Here is a 14,884-nt window from a genome sequence, read left to right as displayed (position 1 = left end):
TTATTTTATTTTGGTGTGTAATTATGGGGACAGCAAAACGAGACAATTGCCTTTAGAAATAAATATGCACCACTACGTTTTTTTTCAATCCCTAAATTTCTAGCATTCCAAAGCGTGAGATACTGGAAATTATTTACACATAGAGCTATTGTTTGCTCTTTTATCTGGATGCCCAAACTTTATTTCTAAATGTTCCGCTGCTGGCTCAAGTTACTGTGCAAAAGAGTTGCGCAAAAATTAATTTGAGGGCACAGAATTCTTATTTGGTGAGCAACACCCTCATCCAACCACCCTCAGCTACACTATTGTTTTATTTATGCGAGTTTACTGTTTGATGCATTGAATTAGAAATGTTAAAAATAAAGATGCATATCTAGATTCGGCAGAAAACATTTTGGCATTTTCTCACAGTTCCAACATGGTAAGCAATACTGGCTGCAAATGACCTCTCACAGCCTTACCGAGGCCCCTTCCACACAGCTTAATAAAATCCCACTTTATTCATTCATTCATTCATTCATTCATTCATTTTTACCCCACTTTTTTCGACCCTGGAGGAGACTCAAGGCGGCTTACATTATCTGCTTTGAACTGAAATATATGGCAGTATGGACTCAGTTAACCCTGTTCAAATGCAGATATTGTGGGATTTTCTGCTTTGATTTTCTGGGTTGTATGGCTGTATGGAAGGGCACTGAGTTGCTATGACATTGTAGCTGGCTAGCTGTCAAAACTCCTTTTGTTTTCTACAACAAGCAGGTGCAAATTCATTTCAGGCAAGGCTTTAAGAAGAAATATTACACATTCTCATTGGCATCTGGAATCTCAATATGCACCAGCTTCATTGGAGATGTGCTGCAGATAGATCCGAATGTAGGATGGAAGCTTCCTGGAGAGACAATACAAAGATGGTCTAGCGAATCTAGAGGGGTCACAGGATGCCAAAAGAGCTTTTAAGAGGCGAATTGCATACATCCCAAAGGCTGTGCTTTGTCTGTTCCAGAGCTTTCCAAACCAAATTTCATGTTAGCGACATAAGTTCTAAACATAGGGTTGTTGTGCATTTTTTCAGGCTGTATGGCCATGTTCCGGAACATAGCCATACTGTCCGGAATAATGCACAACAACCCAGTGATTCCGGCCGTGAAAGCCATCGACAACACGTTCTAAACACTACAATTTTTTCTGTGTCACAAGTGACTTGAGAAACTGCAAGTTGCTTCTGGTGTGAGAGAATTGGCCGTCTGCAAGGACGTTGCCCAGGGGACGCCCAGATAATTTGATGTTTTTACCATCCTGGTGGGAGGCTTCTCTCATGTCCCTGCATAGAGCTGGTGCTGATAGAGGGAGCTCATCCGTGCTCTCCCTGGGTTGAATTCAAACCGGCAGCCTTCAGGTCAACCCAACCTTCAAGTCATCAGTCCTGCTGGCACAAGGGCACTATGCCATCAGGGGCTCCATCATCACTTCATGACACAGTGTTTCAGTTTTACTAGCAAACTGTAGGTTAAACCAACCCCTTATAAGAGATACAGACACATACAGTAGAGTCTCACTTATCCAACATTCGCTTATCCAACATTCTGGATTATCCAACGCATTTTTGTAGTCAATGTTTTCAATATATCGTGATATTTTGGTGCTAAATTCATAAATACAGTCATTACTACACAGCATTACTGCGTATTGAACTATTTTTTCTGTCAAATTTGTTGTATAACATGATGTTTTGGTGCTTAATTTGTAAAATCATAACCTAATTTGATGTTTAATAGACTTTTCCTTGATCCCTCCTTATTATGCAACATATTTGCTTATCCAACGTTCTGCCGGCACGTTTATGTTGGATAAGTGAGACTCTACTGTATATAAATTGTAATAATGAAAGGTATTGGGACACTGCATAACTCATGAAAATCTTTTATTTATGTTTTAAAAATTATATCATTTATTACTTATTTCACATAGTCTCAGAGGTTTCTCATTACCTTTGTGTGGCATATTTACACACTACATCTGACATGCCAGTGTGTCACAATACACAGTTTGGAAATCTCTGTTATAGGTGCACCCTTAGTTCTGAATCTTACATTCTTCTGATTCTAGGCTGATTCTAAAGATACAATATTCATTGAGAACACTGCACTCAAAAGCCATTCCTCTAATCGAAAGTGCAATACTAGAGAGATTTATGCCATTTTTTTGCCATTGGATAGGTGTGCTGAGCTATAAGACTGGTAATGAGTCCTGTGGATGAGATGCTTTCCATCACAAGAATGAGTTCTAGATGCACCCCATAGAATGATGAGCCATAACAATGAATGCTGACCTCAGGGTTTCTCCTTTCCATTATTTAGAATAATTGAATCCCAGTACTGGAAGGATCAGAAAGTCCCATCTACATTAAGGCAGCATCTTCCACAGACAAACCAGTGCTGGCCATAATCTGTCACAAGCAAAGAGCAGGACAGAATTAATTGCACTTAAGTAAAGTGCTTTTTGAAAACACATATAAAACAAATGTCTATGTCTTTCTCCAGCATTATCTTCCATCACAGTATCCTTGCAGAATTCATCTTTCAAGATTGCAATTCATCATTATCAACAACAACAACAACAACAACAACAACAACAACAACAACAACAACATGGATGAGTATTTAGTTGTAAGGGTTATACAGTAGAGTTCCAATTATCCGACACACTGTATTATCCGGCGCCGGCGTCTCGCCCTTCCCGGCGGGTGCCTGGCACCACAGACTTTTCCCTACCAGCAAACACCCAACGACCGGAGAGGCTTGCTGCTGCCTAGAAAAACACCTGGCTTGCCGGGAGGGATAATAGGGCCTCCCTATTATCCAACAGTTTTGGTTATCCGACATTCGGCCCACCCGCTTACATCAGATAACCTGAACTCTACTGTATTCATGGATGGTTCATGGTTGCAGAAATACAGCAATTTCAAATTGGGTCCATCTTTTTAAAACACTCTGTAGTACAGTGGTTCTAAGAGGCACTTGTTTAGTCCTCTTGGTAGGGGATTCAGGACCTTATAGTCCAAAAAAGTAACCGTTTCAATCCACTCCTCCCTGTTTCTGTCATATAACTCAAGGTGGTACAGAGGTGACTTGCCATTAAAGCATCAGCTATCCCTTGAATCTGTTTAATTTTAGAATGTTTATTCAGATATGCGTGACTGGCTTGAGAGATTATGTAATTTGTGGCATGTAGAGTTAATGTAGCTTGATGCCACTTTAACTGCCATGGCTAAATGTTATGGAATCCTGGGAGTTGTAGTCCAGGTCTTTAGCCTTCTCTGCTGGAGAGGGCTGATGCCTCATCATGCTACAACTCCCAGGATTCCATAGCATTGAGCCTTGGCCCTTAAAGTGGTATCAAGCTACATTAATTCTACATGTATATGCACCCAAGTCAATGTGTCAAAGCAAGGCATATTATAGATAGTCCTTGGTGGTACAGTGGGTTAAACCCTTGTGCTGGCAGGACTGATGACTTGAAGGTTGGGTTGCTGACCTGAAGATGGCCAGTACAAATCGAACCCGGGGAGAGCACAGATGAGCTTCCTCTATCAGCTCTAGCTCCATGCAGGGACATGAGAGAAACCTCCCACAAGGATGGTAGAAACATCTGGGTGTCCCCTGGGCAACATCCTTCTCTCACACCAGAAGCGACTTGCAGTTTCTCAAGTTGTTCCTGACAAAAAAAGGGAATCTAATGAAGAAAATTTGATAAACACTTATTTCTGCCTGTCAATAAAATGTGATTAATCAAACATTTGTACAATTTGATTACAATCAAATCAGTGCACAAAATCCGCCAATGTCTCACAGCAATGTTCTGATCCTGTCCATAGCATATCATTAACAATTTAACGGTTGCTTCACTTTAATGCTAATAATGTTTGCTCTGCCTTCAATTGTCTTGGCTCTTTAACAGTGGATGCGCTCTGGGTTTTAGCACCAATTTCACAGGAGCTGCCAAACTCTATTCCCCCCCCCCCCAAAAGCCTCACCACTTTGAATAGGTCCCTTCAAGTTCAGACTGAAACCCAGACCAGGTTTACCACCCCTTCAATGTGGCAGCCACCACTGAACAGAAAATGATTATTTGCATGCATGGCAAGAAAAAAATGCAGTGTCTATGGCAGTGGTTCTCAACCTTCCTAATGCCACGATCCCATAATACAGTTCCTCATGTTGTGGTGACCCCTAACCATAAAATCATTTTCGTTGCTAATTCATAACTATATTATTTATTTATTTACAGTATTTATATTCCGCCCTTCTCACCTCGAAGGGGACTCAGGGCGGATCACATTGCACACATATAAGGCAAACATTCAATGCCATAACATAGAACAGAGACAGAGACAGACGCAGGCACGGGCTGGCCTCGAACTCATGACCTCTTGGTCAAAGTGATTTGTTGCAGCTAGCTGCTATCCAGCCTGCGCCACAGCCCGGCCTGTAACTATAGACTCCTAGAACCCTAGAATCACACTAGTTTTTAGCCGCTGCATCACATGGTTAGCTTTTGTTCTACTAAGGCCCCTTCCACACAGCTGTATAAAGTCCACATTGAATTGGAGTATATGGCAGTATGAACTCATCCAGTTATCTAATTATCTAATCCAGTTCAAAACAGGTATTGTGGATTATCTGCCTTGATAGTCTTGGTTATATGGCTGTGTGGAAGGGCGCTAAGGTTGCCTCTACACTCTGAAATTAATACAGCTTGAGCCCACTTTACCTGCCATGGCTCAATGCTATGGAATCCTGGGAATTGTAGGTTTATAATTTCTTTAGCACCTCCTGCCAAAGTGAGTAGGTGTGTCACCAAACCACAACTCCCAGAATCACATAGGCTTTTAAAGATGTGTGTTCTGTTTAGCTCGTTTACCTCTAAGGGACCTTCCAGATAGCTGCTTAATCCAGAGTGAGGAAGTAGGATTTAAAATCCTGGTACCTAAAGGAGAATCTGCACACTGTCCAGGGAAATTGTTAATATGGATTGAAGGGAGGTGCAAAAGATATGGTGGGACATCTGATGGAACTTTTATTTTAATTTTCCCCCTTATGACGCTCTGAGATGCGCTGCACCTCATAAGTATTTTGCCAAAGTTGCAGTGCTGATGCAGATATAACAAAGGGCAGATGTCATTGTCTCTCCTCACTCTCACTCCTGGTGCTCCCAGGTTTGTCCTCTTGAAATCCTTTTCCCTTTTGGGTCACTTGCTTGCCACATGCTGCTGCCCACTGTGTAATTTCAAGCTCTGCTTCCTTTCAGAAATACATAGGAAATGAGAACAAAGTAAAGGTTGGAGAGAGTTCTTGTAGAAATTGCTTTCTTCTAGAGCTTCCATTTAGGCACCTGTGTATCCCTGTCATCCTCCCTTTTATCCCTCTTTCTACCAAATTTTTCAGGCCTGTGTAGATGGGCTTCAAGGCCCCGAGGACCACACTGGCCTTTCTCCCTGCTGCCTTACACAGTTGCCTTCTGTTCGGCCTGTGGCCCACTAAATGTGCCTTTGCTGTAGACTTTAACATGACACTACTTTTAACTCCTCTAGCTCCATGCTAGGGGATAATGGGAGTTATAATTTTATAAGTCCTGTCAAACAAAGAGTGCTGGTGTGTCACCAAGTGTTGCACCCCAGCAAGGGTTCATCTTGCTCGCAACACACACCACTGAGACAGACTTGATATAAACAGTTTATTGATAAAAAGGTAACAAAAAGGAAGGCAAAAACAATAAGGAAATGCAGTAATCCAAATGTAAATGCAGTAATCCAAATAGAGTTCAATGTCCCAAAAACAGCAAGTAAATCCTTAAAAGACAAGGCTTAAAACATCAAAGCAAAATCCAAAGTACATGATATAAACAGAAGCATGAAAGCAAAAATACTTTCCCAAGAAACCATAGGTAACATTTGAACCAAGACTTGAGACTTGAAAACAGGAACCATAGGCAACACTTGAATCAAGACAGGAACAAAGCAGGAGATCTTCCTCTGAAAGCAAAGTTGCTTGATCTGAAATGTGTCCCATTTCCCCTTATTTACCCATTCTTACAAGACATGAAGGCATTCCTTTGACCTTGGGTTCCAAGCCTTTTGGCAGCAATCCATAGCGAACGTCTAGGGAGTTTCGTTCTCAGACTCACCCTTGTTTCGCTGTCTAACTGGACTTCTTCATTATTACTTTCAGAACCATCTGGATGTTGTTGGCTTCCCCTGCCCTCCTCCCGTTCTGAGATCTGGGAAAGGTAATTCTGATCTGAAGCCTCTGTTATCTCTGCTAGCTCATCTTGGCTGCCTGCCTGAGGCCTTCTCATAATCTCTGGCTGCTCAGACTGTCTAACATTCTCAGTTTCAGACTGTGCAAATCCAAACCCCCCTTCATCATCAGACTGAACAACAACACCAAGCTACAACACCCAGAATGGCATGGGCTTTTAAAGCTGTGGCTCTTATTCAGTTTTGTAGTAATATAGAAAGATCAATTAAACACACACAAAAGGATACCATTGATAACGGGAGACCTGATTCCACAGAGAGCTGGTATCCATGGGGGCTTGGGGACACATACGCAGGGGGACATGAACATCAAAGGGGGACCCTGCTAACAGAGACCTGGGGTACCCATGGGGGAGAAGGCTAAACTGTAAAATGGACACATAAAGTGTGTGTGTGTGTGTATATATATGTGTGTGTGTGTGTGTGTGTGTGTGTGTGTCAGGAGCAACCGGAGTTGCTTCTGGAGTGAGAGAATTGACCATCTGCAAGGATATTGCCCAGGGGACGGCCGGATGTTTTGATGTTTTACCATCCTTGTGGGAGGCTTCTCTGATGTCCCCGCATGGAGCTGGAGCTGATAGAGGGAGCTCACCCGCGCTCTCCCCGGGTGGGATTCGAACCTGGCAGCCTTCAGGTCAGCAACCCAACCTTCGAGTCACAAGGCTTTTATCCTCTAGGCCACCGGAGGCTCCATCTACATAAAGTATATAAAAGTATATAAAAAGACATAAAATATGAAAAGGGGAAGGCTAGTGGGGGAACTCAGGGAATGGGTTTCCTGAGACACACAGTGAAGGAAAAGCAAAAGGAGAAACCCAAGCGGGTTTCAGTATCTATGGAGGATAGCCTACACATGGATTATGGGATCTGTGGTAGGCTGTATGCATGAGAATGTTGTTGAGAGGAATAGCCAAGCAAAAGGAGAAATGTAGAGATCAGCGAATACGGAGGCTCCTGGGTGAAATGGGACACCTAGAGAGGTGGGAGTGTTCAAGGGGCAAGGAGGAAGAATGGGCAATCTGTGGATACCGGGGACAAACAACTGGTCTTGTTATCCGTGGGCAAGGCAAACACAGTCTCTGTGTTAGTAGGTGAAAGGTTGGACAATTGAGGACAAGCACCAATTGAAGTGAATGGAAAAAGCAGAATCTGGTGTTTTTGGGGACCTTGGTGTCCCGCTGAGTGTTGGAAGGTTGTGGGAGTGCTTGGGGCGACTAAGGGGTGACTTGTGTGGGGGAGGGGTGAGGAGTGAGCCCTTTCCCGGGGGCTGCTGAGGGCTGTTGGGCCACTTGCCTGAGAAATGCGGAAATGAGGGAAAAGAAGCACAGGAGAGTGAAAAGAAGACTGAGAAGCAAAAGCTAAGGACAAACTTTTATTAAGGGTTAAAAAGACAATATAACTAAAAATATGGGGTTGATGAGTCTCCTGGGTATCTTCAGATCTTCGGACATTCACAATTCATTTAAAGGGGGGGATTAAAGCTGTGTTCTATTCTGTAATAGACATTCCCTTCATCAGTTTGACTGTCGCCCAGACTGTTGTCCTATATTGGACCTTTTAACGCCTCGGATGATTGTTTAATATTTTAATTATGTCTATTTTAAATCATGACTTGTTAATTTGTTTTTTAAATGCATTGATGTCTTAACTGTTGATTTTATGATATTATATGATTGTACTGAGAGTGCCTTGGACCGCAAGAAGATCCAACCAGTCCTTCCTCCAGGAAATAATGCCGGGCTGCTCACTGGAGGGAAGGATATTAGAGGCAAAGTTGAAGTATTTTGGCCACATCATGAGGAGACAGGAAAGCGTGGAAAAGATCACGATGCTGGGGAAAATGGAAGGAAAAAGAAAGAGAGGCCGACCAAGGGCAAGACGGATTGACGGTATCCTTGAAGTGACTGGGATGACCTTGAAGGAACTGGGGGCAGTGACGGCCGACAGGGAGCTCTGGCGTGGGCTGGTCCATGCGGTCACAAAGAGTCGGAGACGACTAAACGACTGAGCAGCAACATTGGGCTTCCTCATGTGTGAGCCATTCCGAGTCCCCATTGGGGAGGTGGAGGCGGCATACAAAAATAAAATTATTATTATTATTATTAATATTATAACTTTTACTGAATCCAAGATATCAACAGAATAATGGAATTTACAATAGTCCCTCTGATTACTTACCGAAATCAGCAGTCATAAGCAGTCCTTCCTTAGTCCATAAATCTACTTCAGTGAAGATCAGCACCAAACAAGGCCTCAGAAATAGTCAGGCCTCTCTAAGTACAGAGCCATTTTCTTTTCAGCCAGTATTCAGAAGACTCCCTCACACAGAGTCAGAAACCTGTTCAAACTGGGTCTCCAGCAGCAGGACGGCAACAGTTGCAATCCAATTTCCAGGTCCTTGCAAACTCAGCCAATTGATTTTCCAGTTAACACACATATGGTATCTTTGCAAACCATGACAAAAAATATGAAGGCAGAGAATCCACAATATCTGCTTTGAACTGGGTTATCTGAATCCACACTGCCATGTTCAAAGCAGAAAATGTTGGATTTTATACAGCTGTGTGGAGGGAGCCTGAGATAACTGTGTGGAAAAGGCCCTCTGTTTACAATGTTTTTGTGTGGTTTCAGGGCTGTATGGCCGTGTTGTAGCAACAGTGTCTCCCGTTTGAGGACCTCCTTGTCCTTTCCCTGGATCTCTGCCTCTCCAAGTGCAGCATGGGCCTACTGCGGCCGGCGGAGCCTCCCTTTCCCCGCGCCTCTCGTTGCCCCGAGGCCAGCTTCCTCGGCCTCTGCGCGGGCCCTGGAGGCTGGACCGGGCGGGGAGGGAGCTGGGCTTCCGGGAGGGAAGGAAGGAGGGAGGGAGGGAGGCGGGGAGGGAGCCGTAGGCCGCGAGTGCCACGGTGTCTCCCTATCTCTCTGTCTTCTCTCGTCCTACGAGGCTGAGGCGGAGAGAGAGGCAACCGAGAGAGGCCCGGCGCCCGCGCATGCAGCCCTCACCCTGGAGCCCGAGCGGCCGAGGCGGCGGCGCATCGAGGAGCTCTCCAGGGCCTCCCGGCAACGTCTGCTCCAGTCCAGGGACAGGATGTTCTCCAAGTTTACCTCCATCCTGCAGCACGCAGTTGAGGCGGTAAGGGCCCCTAACCGAGGCCGGGGATCCGCTCGGGCCTAGCGCGGGGAAGGGGACTCGCTGGGAAAGGCATGTCGCTCGTCTTCCCTTTGCCACCCTGAACCCCAATCTCCGGGGCCAGGCCTGTTTTCTCCCCAGAGCTTTCCATTACCTTGTCATTGGTTGTGCTTATTTTCACATGTGTATATTCACGAAATAAACACAATCAATGTTTGTGTATTTATTTGCTGTATTTATTGCTTCGGTATATACATATGTATATATTGTATATATCTGTGTGGCATTTATATTATATACACAGACGTGTGTGTGTGTATTTTGTATATCTATGTGGCCTTTATATTATATACACCAATGTGTGTTGTTGTGTGTTGCATTTATATTATATTCGCATACATGTATGTGTATGTGTGTATATATGTTGGATTTGTGTGTTAAAGCGCTGAGCAGCTGAACTTGCGGACCAAAAGGTGCCAGGTTCAAACCCAGGGAGCGGAATGAGCGCCCGCTGTTAGCCCCAGCTCCTGCCAACCTAGTAGTTCGAAAACATGCAAATGTGAGTAGATCAATAGGTCTGGCGGAAAGGTAACGGTGCTCCATGCAGTCATGCCAGCCACATGACCTTGGAGGTGTCTACGGACAACGCCGGCTCTTCGGCTTAGAAATGGAGATGAGCACCAACCCCCAGAGTCGGTCACGACTGGACTTAACGTCAGGGGAAAACCTTTACTTTTTATATTGTATACACACACACATATATAGTGTATATTTGTGTTTCATTTATATTATACTAGCTGTGCCCGGCCACGCGTTGCTGTGGCTTAGTCTGGTGGTGTTGGTCAGTCTACATTAGGTTGTATTGATGCTGTGACCTCCACCCTTCTTTATACTCACATTAGTAGTAGTATTTGAAGTCTGTTACCTTCTTCAATTTTTGTGTTGATTGATAATTGCTTGAGATCCCTGTTGTCTTTGGTTTGTTGTTAATTGTAATGTCTGATTCTGCTGAGTGCGGTTTATATTTTTATTGTGGTACAATAGTCTTTTTTTTGTTTTGTCTGTGTAGGTGTTTATTATTATTGTTGTTGTAGTGATTATGAAGGTTGGATAAGTTAGATGCTACTGTATTGTTTTTTGGAGGCCCAGTGTAGCACTGACTGGCCTCTCAGCCTCAGTGCCTGGCTCTTTCTTGCCTGTGATGGTGTTGATTCTTATTGTTGTTGTTGTTGTCGTTGTTATTATTGTAATTGTTTTTTTGGAGGCCAAGTGTGAATGTAGGGATTGGGGAGGTGGATGAGTTGTGTTGTCAAATGTTGTATTTGTTTTAGTCACAATGCGTTGTTGTGAGTTTTGTGGGTCTGGATTGTGGTTTTGTGGTGTGATTGTGTTGTTATAACTGAGAGGCAAGGCTTTTGTGTTGTGTTGCGAAGTTTTGTATTTCTGGGTCGTTTAGTTGTGTGTCAAGTTTTGTATTTCTGGGGCGTTTAGTTGTGTTGTTATAGTCACGATGCATTGTTGTGAGTTTTGTGGGTCCGGATTGTGGTTTTGTGGTGTGGTTGTGTTGTTACAATCGGGAATGAATGCTTTTGTGTTGTGTTGCCCAGTTTCGTATTTCTGGGGCGTTTAGTTGTGTTGTTATAGTCATGATGCGTTGTTGTGAGTTTTGTGGGTCCGGTGTGGTTTTGTGGTGTGGTTGTGTTGTTACAACCGGGAGGCAAGGCTTTTGCATTGTTTTGCCAAGTTTTGTATTTCTGGGGCGTTTAGTTGTGTTGTTATAGTCATGATGCGTTGTTGTGAGTTTTGTGGGTCCAGATTGTGGTTTTGTGTTGTGGTTGTGTTCTTACAACTGGGAGGCAAGGCTTTTGCGTTGTGTTGTCAAATTTTGTATTTCTGGAGCGTTTTGTTGTGTTATAGTCACGATGCGTTATTGTGAGTTTTGTGGGTCCGGATTGTGGTTTTGTGGTGTAGTTGTGTTGTTACAACCGGGAGAAAAGGCTTTTGTGTTGTGTTGTCAAGTTTTGTATTTCTGGGGCATTTAGTTGTGTGCCAAGTTTTGTATTTCTGGGGCGTTTAGTTGTGTTGTTATAGTCACAATGCATTGTTGTGAGTTTTGTGGGTCCGGATTGTGGTTTTGTGGTGTGGTTGTGTTGTTACAACCGGGAGGCAAGGTTTTTGCATTGTGTTGTCAAGTTTTATATTTCTGGGGCGTTTAGTTGTGTGCCAAGTTTCGTATTTCTGGGACGTTTAGTTGTGTTGTTATAGTCACGATGCATTGTTGTGAGTTTTGTGGATCCGGATTGTAGTTTTGTGGTGTGGTTGTGTTGTTACAACCGGGAGGCAAGGCTTTTGCGTTGTGTTGCTAAGTTTTATATTTCTGGGGCGTTTAGTTGTGTGCCAAGTTTCGTATTTCTGGGGCGTTTAGTTGTGTTGTTATAGTCACGATGCATTGTTGTGAGTTTTATGGGTCCGAATTGTGGTTTTTTGGTGTGGTTGTGTTGTTACAACCTGGAGGGAAGGCTTTTGCGTTGTGTTGCCAAGTTTTGTATTTACGGGGCGTTTAGTTGTGTTGTCATAGTCACGATGCGTTGTTGTGAGTTTTGTGGGTCCTGTGTGTTTTTGTGGTGTGGTTGTGTTGTTACAACTGGGAGCCAAGGCTTTTGCATTGTGTTGCCAAGTTTTGTATTTCTGGGGCGTTTAGTTGTGTTGTTATCGCATGATGCGTTGTTGTGAGTTTTGTGGGTCTGGGTTGTGGTTTTGTGGTGTGGTTGTGTTGTTGTAACCTGGAGGCAAGCCTTTTGCATTGTGTTGCCAAATTTCGTATTTCTGGGATGTTTAGTTTTGTTGTTATAGTCACTGCGCAAACAACTTTATCATTTTATATATATAGATACACATGCATATGTGTGTATGTATTGTGTATATCTGTGTTGCATTTATATTATATACACCAATGTGTGATTTATATAACATACCCATATGTGTGTGTGCTGTGTACATATATGTTGCATTTATATTATGTGTATGTGTATGTGTGAATTATAAATATTTGTGTTGCATTACACAGATATGTATATTTGCACATGATTTATATATGTGATACATTTTTATACATATGTGAGGCATTGAATTTTGCCATTTATTAGGTTGTAAACTGCATTGAGGCCCCCAGGGCTGAGAAAAGCGGTATAGAAGTGCAGTTTTATATATATATATATATATATATATATATATATATATAGTGTCTATATAGTGTGTATATATAGTGTCTATATATGTTGCATTTATATTATATATACATATAATTTGTGTACATATTGTGTATATCTGTGTTGCATTTATATTATATACACAGAGAGAAATACTGTTTATGTCTGTGTTGCATTTATATTATATACACATATATCATAGAATCATAGACATGGAAGAGACCACATGGACCATCTAGTTCAGCCCCTTGCTGTGCAGGAAAAGCACAAAGTATCCCTGACACATAGCCATCCAGCCTCTGTTTTAAGTTTCCAAGGAAGGAGCCTCCACCATACTCAGAGGCAGAGAGTTCCACTCTTGAACAGCTCGTACAGTCAGGAAGTTCTTCCAAATATTATACATACACACACACACATATATATGTGTGTGTGTTGTATGTATTTATGTTGTATATTATATTATATACACACGTATATGAATATAGTATGTATATATGTTGCATTTATATTATGTATACAAGTATTTGTATATGTATATATTTGTTGTATTTATTTCATGTGTACATGTAAACACAGACATATATACATATATATGTCTGTGTGCATACATATTTGTGTATATATTTCTGGTACTTATATAGATACACATATATGTATATATGTATGCATGTTTCTGTATTTACATATGAAATAAATAAATACAGAAAATATATGCAATATGAAAGTACAACAAATATACTACATATACACATATATATATGCATGTATAACATGCAAGAGTTATATACACAGATATATACATATATGTGTGTGTGTGATATAAATACCACAAATATATACACATGTATGCATATGTCTGTGTGTGTGTACAACAATATATAAACATACATATACAGGGTGTGCCAAAAGTCACAATGTCATCTGCTGTTTTATTATACCTTTCTGAAAATATCCTTTTTGGAAATAGTTTTGTATTTGCTATGGTATTGTAAATTTAAACAAAAAATAAAGGAGTTATTAAATATTGAAATCCCTTTGTGATTTTTGGCCTACCCTATATGTGTATATGAGCGTATTTAGACACAAACCTAAAGTGAGCTTTGCAACTCTGTGCTTTGACAATGCAAGGAGTACATGATTGCTCAGGGACAATTTGGACACCTTGCATAAAATCGTAACGTAAGATGAAATTTGTGATTCTGATTAAATCATTATTATAATGTATTTACGTAGTCTTCAAATAATCGCCATAGCTATAGTAGCTGTATCCTTTTTGGGCAGCGAGATACACTGTATATGTGTGTGTGTATATAAATAATATAAATGCAACACAGATGTACACAATAGAAAGGTATTTGCTTAGTGCCAAAAGAACAATTAGCAGGAAAAAGGTCTCTCTGGGGAATCTCTTCTGGCTGCCTTACAGACAATAACAAATGTTCCCCTACAATAAATATGGCTTTTCAAAAGCTGTATTTTGCCAAAGTGAGAAACCCTCCTAAAGTGAAAAGGGGGGAACTCTAGTTTTCAAAGACATGCCTCCTTAGGCCAGAGGCTGTTCTGCATTGGAAGGACTCTCACTCAAGCAAGTGGCCCTTTAAAGGTATAGATAAAATTGGCTATCAGTTATCTATTGAAGAAAGCTTGGATGCTTTCACACTACACAACTGTAGTGCTATAATTTCACTTTTCCATGGCTTCAAGCAAGTGATGATATGGTACACATAGCTTGGTCCCTTCACTACTGGTCTATCTGTAGGGGTCAATTCTACTTTGAGGCAACTGCCTCAGGTTATAGATTTTGAGTGTCATGAAAGGGCAGCAAATTCTAACCCAATTAGTTTATTGCTGTAGTATTTTTGCTGCAAGAAGGAAGAAAGTTGTGCGATTTTCTGTCTTTGGTACCAAAATACGTTGGCTGGTTTTAGGGGCTATGTAATTTGGTTAGCAGGGTTGGGGCAAGCAATTTTTATGTGTTGCTCTTTTTCATGCAGTAAAAAAAAATCTTGGGCCATCTCTGTTGTTTTTGAGGGGTTTTTTTTGTTTTTTTGCTGTGTGCAGAGATAGAATCACCTTTCCTCTACTTTTAACATACGAGCCAAGCAAGCTGGTACAGGAGGCAGGGAGCGCTAAGCTTGAAAAATATTTTACCAGACAGATTTCCCTGTCATTAGGACCTGATAAAAGTAGGATGAAATGCTTCACCTGTCTTCTACAGAACACTTGTGAGAA

General features: G+C 41.9%; 1 protein-coding gene across 2 annotated transcripts in view; it reads left to right on the top strand.

The window, feature by feature from the left end:
* Nucleotides 1–8,912: 8,912 nt before the first annotated feature.
* The window catches only part of fhip2a (FHF complex subunit HOOK interacting protein 2A), a 67,025-nt gene continuing 61,053 nt past the window's right edge, over nt 8,913–14,884 (top strand). For both annotated transcript variants that reach the window (XM_003223486.4, XM_016995099.2), the window contains exon 1: nt 8,913–9,446. In XM_003223486.4, the coding sequence (XP_003223534.2) occupies nt 8,928–9,446 (519 nt within the window). In that variant the 5' untranslated portion in view covers nt 8,913–8,927. The remainder of the gene's footprint in view (nt 9,447–14,884) is intronic.

The sequence above is a fragment of the Anolis carolinensis genome, chromosome 3 (assembly GCF_035594765.1).
Source record: "Anolis carolinensis isolate JA03-04 chromosome 3, rAnoCar3.1.pri, whole genome shotgun sequence".
NCBI classification, from domain to species: Eukaryota; Metazoa; Chordata; class Lepidosauria; order Squamata; family Dactyloidae; genus Anolis; species Anolis carolinensis.
This window is presented reverse-complemented; position numbering and strand designations above follow the sequence as displayed.